At 41.8% G+C, this 18,186-nt stretch overlaps 1 protein-coding gene across 1 annotated transcript in view; it reads right to left on the bottom strand.

The window, feature by feature from the left end:
• Window positions 1-16,176, bottom strand: part of hydin (HYDIN axonemal central pair apparatus protein) — a 341,361-nt gene extending 325,185 nt beyond the window's left edge. The window contains exons 1-3 of the mRNA XM_055648745.1: window positions 15,558-16,176; window positions 11,087-11,244; window positions 8,536-8,661 (exon numbers count right to left, since the gene is read on the bottom strand). Coding sequence (XP_055504720.1) covers window positions 8,536-8,661; window positions 11,087-11,218 — 258 coding nt within the window. The 5' untranslated portion in view covers window positions 11,219-11,244; window positions 15,558-16,176. The remainder of the gene's footprint in view (window positions 1-8,535; window positions 8,662-11,086; window positions 11,245-15,557) is intronic.
• Between the last annotated feature and the right edge of the window lie 2,010 nt (window positions 16,177-18,186).

Genomic DNA, 18,186 nt, shown 5'->3' with positions numbered 1-18,186 from the left:
CATTTTTAAAAAGTGCATAGTTACTTGAAAGTGGTGTTACAGGTGGATAGGGTGGTTAAGAAGCCTGACAGCACTTTGGCCTTCATCAGTCAGAGTATTGAGCATAGAAGTTGGGAGGTCATGTTCCAATTATATAAGTTATTGGTGAGGCCACATTTGGGTTATTGTGTTAGTTTTGGTCATCATGTTATAGGAAAGATGTTGTCAAGCTTGAAAGGGTTCACAGAAGATTTACCAAGAAGTTGCCAAAATTCGAGGGACTGAGCTATAGTCAGTCACTGTAACCCATTTGTTACCTCGAGGAGTGATCAAGAAACAATGGTGAAAGAAAAGCAAAAGGTTAATGATTAAGATTTGATTCAGCAAAATATGAAACATGCCACATAAATTTGACTGATGCCATGAGAAGTCATGCTGTCAGTCAACTGGGAATTAGTAACAAAGGAATGACAGAGACAAATATTTAGTATGCTCCATAGAATATCAGGATCATTGAAATTTATAGCACAGAAGGTGGCCACTTAGTCCATGCTGCCAAAATTGGACTTTCCACTGATCAAATGTATAGGCTCCTGGTCCACAGCCTTGAAGGGTATAGTTTATCAAGTGACCATTCTTGTACTTCTATTAGCCATTCTCTCCATACAATCAGAATTCTCCATCCCTCCCAGGTCTCCTCTACACTCCCAAGTGCTATTTGAGGTGGTGTTGTGACCAGATTGAGCAGCGTATTCTGTGACCGAACAAGTACCTTACTTGATGCAGTTGTACCAAGACCTCCATATTCATGTACTTAGCTGATCAGGAACCATTGATGAAGTGAGAAACAGAATTCACATTCCCGGTATTTTATGCTTAGAAATAAAGGCAAGTATCCTGCATATCTTCTTAACCTTTTTTACCTAATCCAGCCACCTTCAGATATATGTGGGGACATGCATTCCAAGAATTGCTCTACACTTCTTGGTATAACACTATTTATCACTTGCCTTGCTTGATTTCCCTAAATTATCCCACCACGTCCCAGATCAAAATCCATTTGTCAATTTTATGTACTCCTAACCCACCTCATATTTCATCACTGAAGCGCAGAACTTCCTTCCACACTATCAAACACACTACCAGTGTGTTACTCTTTGTTCTCTTCCACAGAGTGAATTTTTAATCCAACTTTCTACATTTCCTTATATCCCAAGGACTTTTACATCAATCTGCACGGATAGCAGTAAAAGGATTGGCCCAAGTCAGCATGTATTTTTGTTGGGGAAATCCTTCTTGACTAATCTTCTGGAATTTTTTGAGGATGTGACAAGTAAAATAGATGAAGGAGAGCTAGTTAATGTAGTGCATCTGGACTTTCAGAACGCCTTTGATAAAGTCCCACACGGGAGATTAGGGGAAAAATTAGAGCACATGGTATCGGGGGTGGGGTATTGACATGGATAGAGAATTGGTTGGCAGACAGGAAACAAAGAGTAGGAATAAACGGGTCCATGTCAGAATGGCAGGCAGTGGCGAGTGGAGTACCACAAGGCTCGGTGCTGGGACCGCAACTATTTACAATATATATCAATGATTTAGATGATGGGATTAAAAGTAACACTACCAAATTTGCACATGACCCAAAGCTGGGTGGCAGTGTGAACTGTGAAGAGGATGTTAGGAGGTTGCAGGGTGACCTGGACAGGTTGAGTGAGTGGGCAGATGCATGGCAGATGCAGTATAATGTAGATAAATGTGAGGTTATCCACTTTGGTGGCAAAAATAAGGAGGCAGATTATTATCTCAATGGTGTCAAATTAGGAAAAAGGGAAGTGCAACGAGACCTGGGTGTTCTTGTACACCAGTCACAGAAAGTAAACATGCAGGTACAGCAGGCAGTGAAGACTTCTAATGGCATGTTGGCCTTCATAACGAGAAGATTTGAGTATAGGAATAACAAGGTCCTTCTTGTTGTACAGGGCTTTGGTGAGACCATATCTGGAGTATTGTGTGCAGTTTTGGTCTCCTAATCCAAGGAAAGACATCCTTGCTATTGAGGCAGTGCAGCCTAGGATCGCGAGGTTAATCCCCGGGATGGCGGGACTGTCATATGAGGGAAGATTGGAAAGACTGGGCCTGTATTCACTGGAATTTAAGAGGAAGAGAGGTTTTATAGAAAGGTATAAAATTATAAAAGGACTGGACAAGCTAGATGCAGGAAAAATGTTCCCGATGTTGGGGGAGTCCAGAACCAGAGGCCACAGTCTAAGAATAAAGGGGAGGCCATTGAAAACTGAATGAGAAAAAAAAACAGAGAGTTGTTAATTTGTGGAATTCTCTGCCACAGATGGCAGGAGAGGCCAACTCAATGGATGAATTTAAAATAGAGTTAGCGAGAGCTCTAAGGGTTAGCAGAATCAAGAGATATGGGGAGAAGGCAGACAAGGGTTACTGATTGTGGATGATTAGACATGATCACAATGAATGGCGGTGCAGGCTCGAATGGCCAAATGGCCTCCTCCTGCACCTATTTTCTATGTTTTCTATTTTCTATGTTAAAACCTTGACAAACACCTTGCTAAAATCAATGTGTATCAAATGCACAACCTGTGTTGACACTCCATTTCCTCCTCAAATAATTCAATTAAGTTAGTCAGACATGACCTTCTCTTATCAAAATCAATGCTGAAGGTTCCTGATTAATATATATTCTCTAAATGCTGACCTGCCATCGCTCAGTATTCTTACAACATTTTCCTCAGCAAGAACATGCAGATGACTGGACTGAAGTTAGTCTGCCCCCCTCACATTTTTTTCAACATCAGCAACCTTTTAATCTCTGGCATCACCTTGTTGTTGAATGGTCTAGATCTAATTTTAAATATATTCACCTTTGCCATGAAGGTTCCCACTGGATACATAGTAGCCTAGAAATTCTAACATTTAGTGCATCACTTTTGCGCTCACTGAAACTGTATATATTTCTCTGGTTAGGATACAGTGTGGGTCACTCATGGGAAGCATACATTTGGCAATAGCTCATAAACAGCACCTGCTCTATTGCAGAAGACACTAAAAGCATACCAAAACATGGAGGAAATAGGATAGCAAATGGAGGATAAGATGAATTTTAATTCATCAAAGCATCAATCTCCACTAGCTCACAGCTAAATCGCAGTATTATTTGACTACTTTTGAGAAACAATATAACCACTGATTGCAACTTTCCCCAATTTATTATTTTTGCAGCAGATGTTTAATCAATTCTGGATTTACTTCTTCATCATTATGTTCAAGATTGTTCCTTATGTCGGGAAAGGAACTCGTGTTGCCTAATTTGGTCGATATTAATTGCAAATTTGTGTGGCTGAGGAACAGATATTTCTTCTATATTTCAATAGCATAAATCATTGCTGGACTTTATTAAGTAATTACATAATAATCCCCCCCAATTTTTTTTTTAATAGTCCACAGGCCCATTACTACTGTTTCTACTCGGGGAAACAGTCACTTTTCAACAAGTTAAGGTCTAATATTATTATTTTTTAATTTATTCCTTCAGTCACTGATACTCTCTTACTAAAATTAAATCATCATGTCAGCTAAACAAGAATAATAAACCAGCTGAATATATCTAAAAGACAAAAATCTGGCCATACAACAAATACCTGGCTGCACGAGGCATGTTTACCTTGACTTGTAGGGGAAAGCACTGCTGACCGAGCCAAGCAGGCCCAGTTCTGAAGCTGCAAAAATGCTAGTAAATTAACTGCTCTTAATAACTCAATTATGCATATCATTATTCATTAAGTTGAGCCAAGTCTAGAAAAATTGCATGATCAAACAAAAATCACATCTGTGAGCGCCCATTGGCAGCAGACATACACCAAGATCAAAAATGACATTTCAACTTATGAGAATTTATTTTGCAACCAAACTGCAACAGCTGTCTAGGGCCAAAGCAATCAGCTCAGTCCTATTTCCTGAGCGCCAGGTTTTTTGCTGTAAAATATGAATATTGGACATTTGGAACAGTTTCTAACTTCAGTGTTGAGCCTATTAATTTTAATCATATATATATATATATATATATATATATATATATATATATATATATATATATATATATATATATATATATATATATATATATATATATTGCCCTTTTCATCTTTTTAAAGTTATTTGATTTTGTATTTAGTTTTCTGAGAGTCATTGTGTGATTTTTCATCTTCAACTAGAGTCATCCCATCTTGCCCATGCCGAATTATCTATGCTAGTCCCTCATTTCCACATTTGGCCAATATCCCCGTTAATTAAATATTTTTATTCTCACCTTAAACCCATATCGTCTGGTTCTTGATTACGCTAATCTGAGTAAAAGACTCTCAGCACTCAATCTATCTATTCCCCTCGTGATTTTATACCCCATCTGCAAGATCACCTCTCAGCCTGCTGCGCTCCAAGGAATTAAGTCCTAGCCTGCCCAAACTCTCCCTACCCCAACCTCTCCCTACAGCATAGGCTCTCAAGTCCTGACAACCTCCTGATAAATATCTGCACTCTTTCTTATAGCAGAATGACCAAAAACGAACATAATACTCCAAATGCAGCCTCAACAACATCTTGTACAATTGTAAAATACCAACTCAACTTTATACTCAATGCCCTTTGCTGTCCAACTCCCTCATGTTCTAATCATGGCTTACTGATTTGATGCCCTGAACATCTAAATTCTTACAATCTCTAGACTTTTTTAGAGTCAACTCATTGTTTGTGACTTGGCGATTCCCTGTCTTTAACATGAGCCTTGAAGAATGTAAAAACAAATGTCCTAAAGTTGCAAAACTTCAATTTCCAAATGGTGATCTTTGCAATGTAGTGAATAGTGCAGAGTACCATGGAACTACATAGAATATTCAATGCAAAAAGCAAATTAATGACTGCATCAATCACAGCATTGAAATGCAGAGGAGATTCACCATGACATTGCCTGGATTGGAGGACTTGAGTTATGGGGAGAGATTGAACAAGCTGGGCGATTTTTCCCTGAGGCATGGGAGAGATTGGAGAAGCTGAAAGCAGTTAACATCCTAGAGTGACTGCATGCAAGCATAAAAGAATGATAGATAGATCTAGGTCACATCTAGTGTACAGGCTGTAAGTAGTGTGTGACCACTAGGAAAGGGACTATGCAGAGAGTGATGGGGTCCTCTGTGGCCATTCCTCTCAACAACAGGCGTATTGCCTCCCTGGTGTGAAGCGAAGATTCTCAAGAAGGAGTGTGAGCAGCTGGAGGTCATTGTGTACATTAGCACAAATGTTTGTGTCAAAGGAAATGGGATGAAGTTTTGCTGAGTGAATACATGGAGCTGGGCTTAAGGTACAGGACCTCAAGATTAGTAATCCCTGGATTGCAACCGGTGCCATGTGCTAATGAGGGTAAAACAGTAAGATAGGACAGCTGGATGTGTGGCTGAGGAGTTGGTGCAGGGGGGCAAGGATTCTGATTTTTGGACCATTTGAAATTCTTTTGGAACAGAGGTAACATTTGCAAGAGGGACGGTTTGCAACTGAACTGGAGGGGAATCCAATATACAGGCAGACAGGTTTGCTGGTGATGCTTGGGAAGATATAAACTAGATTTTCACGGAGAGGGGCTGGAAGTCTGTGAAAGCAAAGTTCGCAGATAGACAAAACAGGAGAACAGGAAGAGTAAGGAAGGACGGTTGTATTAACTGGCATCTATTTACATGAGAAATGACGAGTAATGTGGATAAACTCAGGGTGTGGATAGGTACATGCGACTGGAACGTTTTCGCTGTTACAGAAACCTAGCTAGAGAAGGGAAAGACTAGCATCTTAACAATCCAGGATATGGATACAGCGGGCTAGATAGAGGTGGGGTTAAAAGAAGAGGGGGAGTTGCTTAAAGAGATGGCAACAGCTGTAAAGATGGCAGCGGCAGACACAGGAAATGAATGATGCCGGTATGTGGGGTGGGGTCGTACCTCCTGCCCTCAGAGGCGCTATGGGCATTCCAAGATCAGCTGCGGGAGGAGCCACGGAGGCAAAACGGTGGCCGTTTGAGACAAGGGATGGGTCGATGCGTCTGGAGCAAGGTGCCGATGGAGTGGGCAGCAGGAGGCCCTGCAACAGCCTGGGGCTCAAATGGATCAGATATCACCCCAAGAGGCTGAGCGCATGGATCAAACGCAGCCTGCAGTGGCACAGAGCAGCACCTCTATCTCGCCTGCAGTGGAGGAGGACATCCACACCATCACCTACCCATTTTAACTCCACCTCCCATTCCCATACTGACCTTTCTGTCTTGGCCTCCTCCATTACCTGAGTGAGGCCACACATACATTGGGGGAAAGCATCTCACTGTGGGCAGCTTGCAATCTAACAGTATGAACATTGAACTTTCCAAGTTTAGGTGACTAACGTACAAACAACCTTTTTCTTTCTTTTTTCCCTTCCTCCCCTCTTCCTGGCTTACCCCTCCTCCCCTTCCACCTGTATTCCTTCCCCTGGCTTCACAATTCACCCCTCTACAATGCTTATTTCTCATCTTTTGTCTTTTTATCTCTGTCCTTTCTCCATCCATCAGCCTATCAAAAATCCCCTTTGTCTGTCCACTGATCACTGAGCAGGCTTTGTCAGGCAAACAAGTGTGAGGTGTTGTATTTTGGGAAGTCAAACGAGGGCAGGAGCCTCACAGTGAATGGCCGGGCCCTACGGAGTGTTGCAGAGGGTTCCTGGAGCACAGGTGCACGGTTCCCTGCAAGTGGCATTACTGGTAGATAGGGTGGTTAAAAAAAAAGGCTTTTGGTACATTGACCTTTATCAGTCAGGGTATTGAGTTTTGAAGATGGATGGTTATGTTACAGTTGTACGAGATGCTGGTGAGATAGGCTTTTCCAGCCACAGCCTTCCTGCTCCAATGAACCCATGCATGCCCGACTGTGGCTGCACATGCAACAACTAGAATTTCCAGCTTGCTACCCCCCAAAGATCTCTGGGTTACTTTCTTGATTCTCAACTTTGGGCCACGATCAAGATAAATTCAGGTACTTTGTGCAATTGAAATGCTATAATATTCATTGTAAACCATGAATAAAATAGTGAAACCAGATATTAATATCTTGAATCGATCAATTTCATGATATAATCCTATGATTCAGGACTAAGAGGCCGTGTTTATTCTAACATGTACATAAGTCGTTAAGTTTCTCATACTACATTTCTATTAAACCATCAGCTCGTTTCAGTCAAGACACAAAATGTGTCCACATTGTGAAAGATAGGCACACCTCCTACTTTATGCATCCATTGCCCTCCTCTCGGAAGGGCTGACGGGCCGTGCGACCAGAAGGAAGGGCTCACTGGCTGCATGATCAGAAGGAAGTGCCATGGACTATTGAGAAAACCCGCCTGGCCCAGCTCTTCCCCCATACTGAAGAACCGGAAATTAGGAAGGTGGGAGCCGGCAACGGCGAACGCAAGAGCAAGGCCCAGTAAGAGAGGAAACCAATGTCTTGCCTTCCACGACCTCAAGGCAGGACACAAAGGCTAAAGGTGACCGGGTGAGGACAGGAGAGGACTGGATAACCCGGACGGAGGAGACAGCCGGAGGCCCTGCAGCAACATGGGTCTCGCCTGGATCGGGCGCCACTCAAGAAGATCGAGCACGTGGACTTTGAAAATGCGAAAACTTGGAGACTCTTGCATGTGGTCTCAGTGGATTATTTCTATACACTTTGTACTATTTGAAGATTGTCCTTGAGTAAACTGATATTTTATTGAATAGTATGCAAAAAAAATGTCACTGTACGTGTATTTGTGATAATAAAGAACCATTCAAAAGCACTGCAACTAATTTGCATAATTGAACTTTTTCCTTTCTGGCTAACTTGGAAGCCCTCTTGTATTTGAGTTATGAGGTTTTGTGGGTCATGTTCCACCATCACAAGTTGAGCACAAAATTCTAGGCTGACATTCCATTCAAATAAGTACTGTACTATCCAAGCTGTCACTTTTCAGATAAAATGTAAAACAAGGCCCTTTCAATGTTCTCAGCCTAGTTTAAAATATCCCACTGCAACATTTCAAAGAGGCGGTATGTTATCTACTGTATTATTGCCATATTGATCCATCAATCAATATCACATAACCAGATAATATGGTCATCGCAATGCTATTTGTGATGGCCACATTACTTATATTTACAAATGCTCTTAGATTTCCTAAGTATTTCACTGGCTGTGGAAAACACTATGACCTTCCAAATGGAATACAAAAAGTACAAGGCTTTATTTATTTGGCGTCTGTTTCAAGGCACCACTACTTATTGCACTGTATGAATAAATCCAAGATAACCAGGCTTAGGTGTGGGCAAAATATAATTTTATAATAAAATTAGCTATGTTATAGTACAAGGCTTTCACAATGAAAAACAGCAAACATAACATTATAAAGAAGATTCTGTAAAATCCCATCTAATTTAGTTTATTTGCACCAAAAAAATGCACTGAGAATAATGAACTGTACCTTCTGCAGTGTGGTTTCAGCCATATCGAGAAGTTCAACAATTGGAGGAAGATACATCTCATGAGTATCTGCTAACTTCTGTTTTGTGTCAAGGGACATCTCTCTCATGAATGCTGATGGAGTTAGCTGAAAGATAAAAATCCGAAAGTGTGCTTAGAAAGATAAGCTATTGGCAACATTACAGCTGTTACCCTGAGAATTCATCTTGTTTGTGACAAGTGAAGATCGATTGATGCTTAAAATTTGCCATGTGCAAGAAATCAATTTTAGACCCAAGTCAGAAAATAGACAACAGCTGGTTCTTCAAGAGCATCCCTACAGCTAAAAGAAAACATGGTGTTCTGATCTTGTGAAAACAAAATAACAAGGTCATAACCTTTCATTACTGAAAAGTTGGCGTCAGGTGCAAAATCTGAAAAAAAATTCTCGATGCAATTTTTTTTAACATAGTGCAAGGATTGTTCATCAAAATGTATGATATTTAATAATATATAACATAGATGGTACCGAATAGCGCAAGAACAAAGGTTTATGTAGGATCCGAAGCAGGGAAACCTAGAAAGCCAATATTTCAACAGCTCAAATCTTCTTGCATCTTAATCTCAGCAGATATGTATCAAATTATCTCTACACTATCTTCAAGGATCCCTTATGGACAATTTAATTGCCTTTTGCACAATTAAAAATCTGCCAATTATTAATCTCTACAAACTTTTGAAATTGCAGATGCAATCTTGTACTGGTAGTTGAGTACATGCAAGACATTTTATAAAGTCAATACACTAGAAGAAAAATCAAATGAGTGTAAACAAAGGTTATTGTAACTCAGAGTGTCTCATAAACATAGGTAATTGAAGAGAATCTTCAATAAATCAAACTGTTGATTTTCCACAGACTACACATATACAAACAATGCTGGTTAATGCCTTGTTCAAACATTTGCTAACAAGGAACACATCGCTGCATAAAAACAATTAGGGAATAAACCTTACCAAGGGATGCAAAGAGCATATCACAATTCTACTAAATTTTGGAATGATACACAATGATTAGGCACAATATAATAATATTGATTGAATGTGCAAACTCGAATATTGGGATTGCTGAAGCCAAGAGAGTGGGCGGGATGGAGATAGACTGTAGTCAGAGACAGTAAGACTGGTGGGAGAACTGGGAAGGGGGGGGGGGGGGTGGAGAGAGTGGGAAAGCAAGGGCTATTTGAAGTTAGAGAAGTCAATGTTCATACCACTGGGATGTAAGGTACCCAAACAAAATATGAGGTGCTGTTCCTCCAATTTGCGCTGGGCCTCACTTTGACAATGGGGGCCCAGGACAGAAAGGTCCAATTGGGAATGGGAGGGGGAGTTAAAGTGCTGAGCAACCAGTTAAGGTGGACTGAACGGAGGTGATCAGCGAAACGATCGCCGAGCCGAGTAATATCGTAGACAGAAAAGAGGGTTATCGAGAAATACAGTAGGATCTTGATCAGCTGGCCAAGTGGGTGAGGAATAGCAAATGGAGTTTGTTGAGATAATTTGAGGTTGCATTTTTGAAAGCCAAACCATGCAGGACCTTCACAGGTCAACTAGGATGTGTTGTAGAGCAGAGGGATTACAAGTATATAGTTCTGTGAAAGTAGCATCACAAGTAGATGTTGATGAAGAAGGCTTTTGCCATGCTGGACTTCATCAATCAGGGAATTGAGTATAGAGGTTAGGACATACTGTATGTTAAAGTTGGTGAGGCTGCACCTTAAGTATTGTGTTCAGTTGTGGTCAATTCGCTATATGAAATATGCTATTAAACTGGAAAGAGTGCGGAGATTATTTACAAATCTGTCACTGAGATTCTATAGGGAGAAATCAGGCAGGCTAGGACTTTATTCCTTCAAGAACAGGAGACTGAGGGGTGATCTTATAGAAGTATAAAATCATGAGGGGAATAGATAGGATGAATGCATAGAGTCTTTCTCACATGGTAGTGAGTCAAAAACTAGAGGGCATAAATATAACATGAGAGGGAAATATTTAATAGGAACACAAGGTACAACTTTTTCAACATATAGGGTGATGGGTATATGGAACAAGCTGACAGAGGAAGTAGTTGAGGCAGATACAATAATAATTTATCTCTGTAAGATAATTGGATGTGTACATGGATAGGAAGAATTTATATGTATATGGGCCAAATGCGGTCAAATATGACTGGCTTTGATGGGGTTTCTTGTTTGGCATGGAGAGAATAACTCCATGACTTTGGGCAATTTCAAATCAAGTTTTCAAAGTTTGGCAGCCCAGACAGCTGCCTCTGAAGAATTAGAGACAAATTGGTTGTGCTGTGTTGCAAAGATTGACACCAATGACACAGCAGAAACTAACTACTCTGAGGCCAACATCAGATCTCTCCTATGAATTTGCAATCCCCTTAATTCAAATTAACCTAGTAAGATAACAAAATGCATTGCCAAACTCATGAGCTGTAGCATGTCCAGAATTTTAATTCAGCACTGACTCTTTTTTGACTTGGAAAAAGTTCTCACTTTTAGTCGTACCTTAAGATGTGTTGCCTTTTTAACAAGCTTTGGATTGACCAGTTCCACCGCTTTCCTTTTAAGTCCATCCGACAACTTGAGAATGGCGCCATTCATGGCTTGATCAGTTGATTCAACGCTGTCTGTAGCCATTTTGTATTCACTTCACAATTGTTTAACTGTAAGTATGAAAAAAGTTAGGCAGACTGCAGGTCAATGATCATACTGTACAAGAGCAAGAACCATTATGTGGTGTTTCCCTGCACATTATCAAAATCACAGATACATTTTGGCATCCTCTGATCAGGCTGCTTGCTGTTCATGGGTACTGCTATGTATTTCCCCTCCACCCCCCAAATGGAATCCAGTTGTGGTCAGAAATGTTTTCATCAAGAATGCACAATAAATAACTTCCAGCCTTAGTTACTATCTTCACCCTTCTCCCTTTCCAAAGAGTTTGAGGGGGAACGTGATAGAAGTATACATCATTATGATGGAATAGATGGAATAGATGGAATATTGGGAAAGTTTTTCCTACAACAGAATGTCATAAACTATATATATATATGACATACTGTATATGTAGGGTAAGAAGTAGAGCTTTACAGGGAATCGAAGGAGGATTTTTTTCACCCAGAGGATGGTTGGAATCTGAAACACACTGCCTGGTTTGGTAGTGGAAGTGGGTGCTGTTACAAATTTTAAAAAGTATCGAGACGAGCACTGAATTGCCAATGCATCGAAGTTTACAGACCAAGTATTGGCCGATGGGATAAGTGAAGATTGATGGTCTTGAGCCAAAACACACTTTTCTGATCTCTGACTATGAGTATGATGATGGATGCAGGGTTGGAGATTTAATTTCCATCATCAATGATAGTAGTAGCATTACCAATAATGGAGTTGATAGTGTCACAAAGAACTTAGTTATCTGACCAAATCAGCAGCAGGTGGCGGACATCTAACACATGTGATATCTGTGTCCTCACATTCTTCGTGCCAGTAGTGTAATGGAGAATACATTTTTTTTAAAGCATGTACATCAATTCAAAACTAGTCAATCATGAGTTGAAGGCAACCATTGAAAACAACAGAATTACATTTCACCAAATGATCAAATATGGTGTATTAAGTGCACGCGATGAGAACAAAAAAGGCATAATTGACGAGTAACAGGCGTACTTAAAGATGAAGACACGAGGAACTGTGGATGCTATTTTACAAAAAAATAAACAAAGTGCTGAAAGAACATAAAAATTAGATGCTGTGTCTGGTGAAGCAACACAGGACTAAATGCATGCTAAGCACCCAAGGCAGTATGCAATGGGCACAATCAAATGGCTCGATCAGAATTCTGCAAATGTATCACATAGGTTTTTGGTGGAGAATTGAACTGTTAACAGGAGAAAACTATGTGATCAACTTATATCATCAATAAAAGTTCAATCCAGAATGTGAGTGTCAAAAACAAGGCCAGAGCTTTTGCAAATTTCAGCCAAAATTGCTGAGTGGACGATTCATTTCAGCCTTCTTCTGAGGTCACAAACTCTTCAGTCAATTCAATTCATTTTCTGCTATATCAGAAAATACCTGAGAAAACTGAATACACCAAATGTTATGTGAGTTGATGACATCCTGGCTGTAGCGCTGATAAATTGTGCCCGAGAACTCATTACAGCCTTTGCCCAATCGTGAATAAAAATTGCTAAATTCCCAGAAGTAAAATTATAACAACTGTCCTTCACGCAACAGAGCATTTCACAAGGACCCTCAAGCCCCCTGGTAAACCTATAGCCAATAAGAATTATGAAGAAACCATTGCATTGGCTGGTTGTACCTAATGTATAGAACAGCAGTTGTGTTTAATGGAGACTTCAGAACAATTAAATAGCCCTGAGGCTGGTGTAATTGCAGCAAGTCATGGACACCAATCAGACATGGCTAGACACAAAATGCTGGAGTAATTCAGCTGGACAGACAGCATCTTTAGAAGCAAGGAATGGGTGACGTCACTCCAGCATTTTATACGTATCTTCAGAACTAACCAGCATCTACAGTTCCTTCCTACACAATCAGACATGGCTAGTCAGAACCACCTCCCTTTATATTCTAAGGCATTACTGAGTCACTTAGGATCAACATTCTAGGATCCACCTTCAACCAGCCCTTCAGTGCACCAACCAAATAAAATATTTTGGTTGAGGGAAGGTCTGAGCCAGGATATTCTGCATAAATCACTTATCAAGTTAGAGTCAAAGAGCTATACAGCATGGAAGCAAGCCTTTTGCCCCACCTACTGCATGCTAGCCAAGTTGGGATCTTTCTGGGCTAGTCCCATTTACCTGCATTTGGCAAATAGCCCACTTCCCCTTCTAATCAATACATCTGTACAAATATCCTTAAAAAGTCATAATTGTATCCACATCTATAGCTCCTTCAGGTAGCTCGTTCCACGTCTGGACTAACCTCTTAAATCTCCCTCTCACAGCATAGGTCAATGCTCTCTTGCTTTACAATCTTCTACCCTGGGAAAGAGACTGCAAGCATTCATTTTATACATGCCCCTCATGATATTGTACACCTCAATAAGGGCATTCCCAGCAAAACTAACCTATCCCTCAAAATTCAAGCCCACAAGTCCAGGAAACATCCTGGTGAATTTAATCTGCGCCCTTTCCAACATTACGGCATTCTTCCTATAGCCGGGCAACTACAACTGCATACAGCCCTCCAGGTAGGGTCCTATCAATGGCTTGTACAGTTACATCATGGTGTCCCAACTTTCGTACTCAATACCTTCTGAATGAAGGCAAGCATGCCAAACAACTTCTTCACTACACTTTCCATTTGACTCACCACTTTCAGAGAACCAACCTGTATCCTGTAACACTATCCAGGGTTCTACCATTTACTATGAGATTAAAAACTTGTGAAGAATATAACCCACGTGTTTCGATGAGTGGAGGTCTCCCCAGATCAAAACTCTGACCGCAGAAGTGTATAGGGTGATTTCACGAAAGGTCACTGGATCATAGATCCTCACCCACGTGGATGCAAAATTTAACTGGGGTACAAACGTCACTTCCGGTACATGTTATTGATGCTGGAAATGCGTACTTTCACACCCGTTAAAAACCGCGAAAACGGCCCGTTTTTGAGCTATAAATAACTGTGCCAGTCGGGGTGACCTCGAGGCACAGTTATCTTACTTTAGAGTCCAGAAGATAAAGAAAAACAAAGGTAAAGACAAGAGGGAGCTGAAGGTGCAACAACAGCGGAAGTGGTTAGCAAACATTGGCCGTGGAGATATAAAGATAGAAAATATCGGGAATTATCGCGTTTGCTCACTGAATTTCATCAAAAGCAAGGCATTATGTTTTATCTTTATTAATTTGTTATATAAAAAGTTTTAAAAGTGAAAAATCCATCATTAAAATTGCAAAATCTTCCATGGTTCTCAGGTGGGTTTTAACATGCAAAAAGAAAATGCTTCTGAAGCTACATTTACCATTTAAATAATCGTAAACCATAAATGCGTTTTGAAATGAATTTTACTCAGATGCAAGCTAAGGAATGGGATAATTGTCAGCTGTTAATTGGACAAAATCAGGACATTTTATTATTATTATCCAGAGTTGGAAATACAGGTCCACCAACAATCTTCTGGCACCCTTGGTTCCAGAGCTTTGCTACCTTCCCTGCATTTTGTAACTCATACATTCTTCTGTCTATGTTCTCACTCTCTAACTACTCCCATTGATATATTGGCAAGATCATCTTGTTTACAGCTTATCCTCATGGTCACCCACTACCCTATCAGAGACATCCCCCTCCACCCTCCCTACACTTTAATTAGTTTTTTTTTAATCTCCTTTCCAGTTCTGACAAAGGGCCTTAATCATTCCTTCTGATACTAGTTGTGTATCTACATTATATCATTACGTTGTGACATTTACCAATAAATTACCCCTTTTACCCACCCCAATAATAAAGTGATTCTTACATCCTGCATTGTTTTAATCAATCCTTAAACTTGAGCAAAAAACTAACAACTGGAGGAAATCTGGAAGAAAATGAACAGATGACGCTTCATCTTATGCTAAGAACTTATTTTCTTAAGTCTGAAGAATAGTCCCAAACCGAAATACCGCCTTGTCCATTTCACTCCACAGATGCAGTCTGACCTTCCGAGTTCCTCAAACAGTTTGATTTTTTTGCTCACGATTCCAGCATCTGCAGCTTTCAGTGTCTCCATATGTGCCCCTTGTATTATTCACATCGCGCAACATTCCCGGAAAGGGCACAGTCTTTCACCGTAAAGTTTCTTCTCAGACAATGATACTTTTCCCAGACACCCCGTACAAAAAAAAACAAATAAAAAGTTTCAAAAGTGAAAAGAGAATGAGGCGTACGTAATTAGATCCGGGGGGGAGGAAGGAAACAATGGCGGCCGGACCCAGCACCACAACTACCTAACCCTGAGTACACTTACACCATCGGGAGATGATGCGGACTCAGGGAGGAAGCCGCTCCGGCGGCACGGCCCTTTTCCACCGGCTACCCTTGCTCGCCGCGTCGCCTCTTGCCCCTAGTCTCCGGCATCGGCTGCTGTGTTTCTCGTCACCATGGCAACGTCGCCCAGCCGCTGTTGGCCGACGGGATTCCTCCCCGGCCCTCACCATGGCAACAGAGCTGGGCTCGGGGATAACGGGAGCCGTCGACACAGGACCCGCTTCTCGCAGTTTCCACTCGAGTTTCCACTCTTTATCAACGAGTTCCGCATGGGTGCAGTAGGCAATCCCAATGCAGTTGTTGCAGCAGAAAAAAACAGTTGAGGGATGATGCCTGTGTACATTTGAGTTAGCACCATGGACTAGGGTTGGTATACGTGTGGAGTACTCAGTTGGTACTTGTGTGGAGTTTGAGTGTAGAGATCAAAAATAAGAAAATAGAACTCCAAATAAGAAAAACGACATCACTCTGATGGGATTATACTATTGGCGTCCTAACTGCCACCAGGAGGTAGAGGAACAGATATAAAAGGCAGACTACAGATTACAGAAGGATGTAAGAGCAAGTGTTGTCAGAGTGGGGCGACTTACCTTCCCCAGTATTGACTGGAACATGCTCAGTGCAAAATGGCAAATAATTTTTGTTTGGTACGTCCTAAAATGTTTCTTGATACATAGCCCAACTGGAGGAGGTGCCATACTGGACCTTTTATTGGGAAACGTCCCTGGATAGGTGCCTGGTGTTTCAATAGACGAGTATTTTGGAAACAGTGATCACAGGTCCATACATTTTAAGATAATTATTATATACACGGATAATTCTGGACCTTGGGGCAAAGTACTAAATTGGGGAAGGGCAAACAACAATTGGAGTGCAGAGAAGATTTACAAGGATGTTGCCAGGACTTGAGGGCTGTGCTAAAAGGAGAGGTTGGGCAGGCCTCTTTATTCTTTGGAGCGCAGGAGGGTGAGGGGTGAAACTTTTTCACACAAGGAGTGGTGGGTACCTGGAATGAGCTGCCGGAGGAGATCGTTGAGGCAGATAATATAACAATTTTTAAAAGACATTTGGACAGGTACTTGGATAGGAATGATTTAAAGGGGAAAGTACACAAAAAGCTGGAGAAACTCAGCGGGTGCAGCAGCATCTATGGAGCGAAGGAAATAGGCAACGTTTCGGGCCGAAACCCTTCTTCAGACTGATTGGGGGTAGAGGGGGGGGGGGGGGGGGGGGGGGGGTGGGGGGGGGGGGGTGGGGGAGGGGGACAAGAGGAGGGGCAATAGGGGGGGGGATGCAGGGAAACCTCTGTCGCACCTGGAAACGACTGCTTGGGTCCTTGACGGAGTCGAGGGGGGAGGTAAAAGGGACAAGTGGTTGCATCTCTTGCGGTTGCAAGGGAAAGTGGGGGGGAGGGGGTGGTACGAGAAAGAAGAAACAAGGGGAGGAGGGAGCCCGAAGGCTGGGGGATGGGAGGAGACAGCAGGGGGACTGAGGAAGGGGAGGAGACAGCAAGGACTAACAAATTTGGGAGAATTCAATGTTCATGCCCCCAGGATGCAGACTCCCCAAGCGGAATATGAGGTGCTGTTCCTCCAATTTCCAGTGTTGCTCGCTGTGGCCATGGAGGAGACCCAGGACAGAGAGGTCGGAGACGGAGTGGGAAGGGGAGTTGAAGTGCTGAGCCACCGGGAGGTCAGCTTGGTTATTGCGGACCGAGCGGAGGTGTTCGGCGAAACGATCGCCCAACCTCCGCTTGGTCTCACCGATATAGATCTGCTGACATCTAGAGCAGCGGATGCAATAGATGAGGTTGGAGGAGATGCAGGTAAACCTCTGTCGCACCTGGAACGACTGCTTGGGTCCTTGAACGGAGTCGAGGGGGGAGGTAAAGGGACAAGTGTTGCATCTCTTGCGGTTGCAAGGGAAAGTGCCCGGGGAGGGGGTGGTACAAGAGGGAACGGAAGAATTGACAAGGGAGTTATGGAGGGAGCGGTCTTTGCGGAAGGCAGATATGGGGGGAGATGGAAAGATGTGGTGAGTGGTGGGGTCACGTTGGAGGTGGCGAAACTGACGGAGAATTACTTGTTGTATGTGACGGCTGGTGAGGTGAAAGGATGGATTTTTGTAGGGCCTTTGATAAAGTCCCTCATGGTAGGCTGATCCAGAAGATTATGATACATGGGAACTATGGTAACATTGTCATTTTGAGTTATATCTGGGGGTACACTTTGAAGACATAGGGTAGTGGTGGAAGGGAATTATGCTGACTCTTCTGTAATTAATGGAGTTCCACAGGGTTCTATGCTACATTTTTCAAACTTGTAAACAAATTGTTACAAGCATTATTTACAAAAAGCACTATTTTTAATTTCCCATCACTGACCTGCAATTCACACTCCACATATTACTGCTTAACCCGCTTGCTTCTGATTTCTTACCCCTATCCCACCTCACTTTACACCATTCATGACCACCTATTTATTGCACACTTGCATGCGTTATGTAATTTCTAGACCTGTCCTCAATATTAATATCAATATTTTTTTTAAATCTAAGTATAAAGGTAATTAGTTCAATACGCATATTTCTGCACAATCAAAGATTGTGAT

The sequence above is a fragment of the Leucoraja erinacea genome, chromosome 17, assembly GCF_028641065.1.
Source record: "Leucoraja erinacea ecotype New England chromosome 17, Leri_hhj_1, whole genome shotgun sequence".
NCBI classification, from domain to species: domain Eukaryota; kingdom Metazoa; phylum Chordata; class Chondrichthyes; order Rajiformes; family Rajidae; genus Leucoraja; species Leucoraja erinaceus.
The sequence above is the reverse complement of the archived record's forward strand: the minus strand, read 5'-3'. Positions and strand labels throughout refer to the sequence as shown.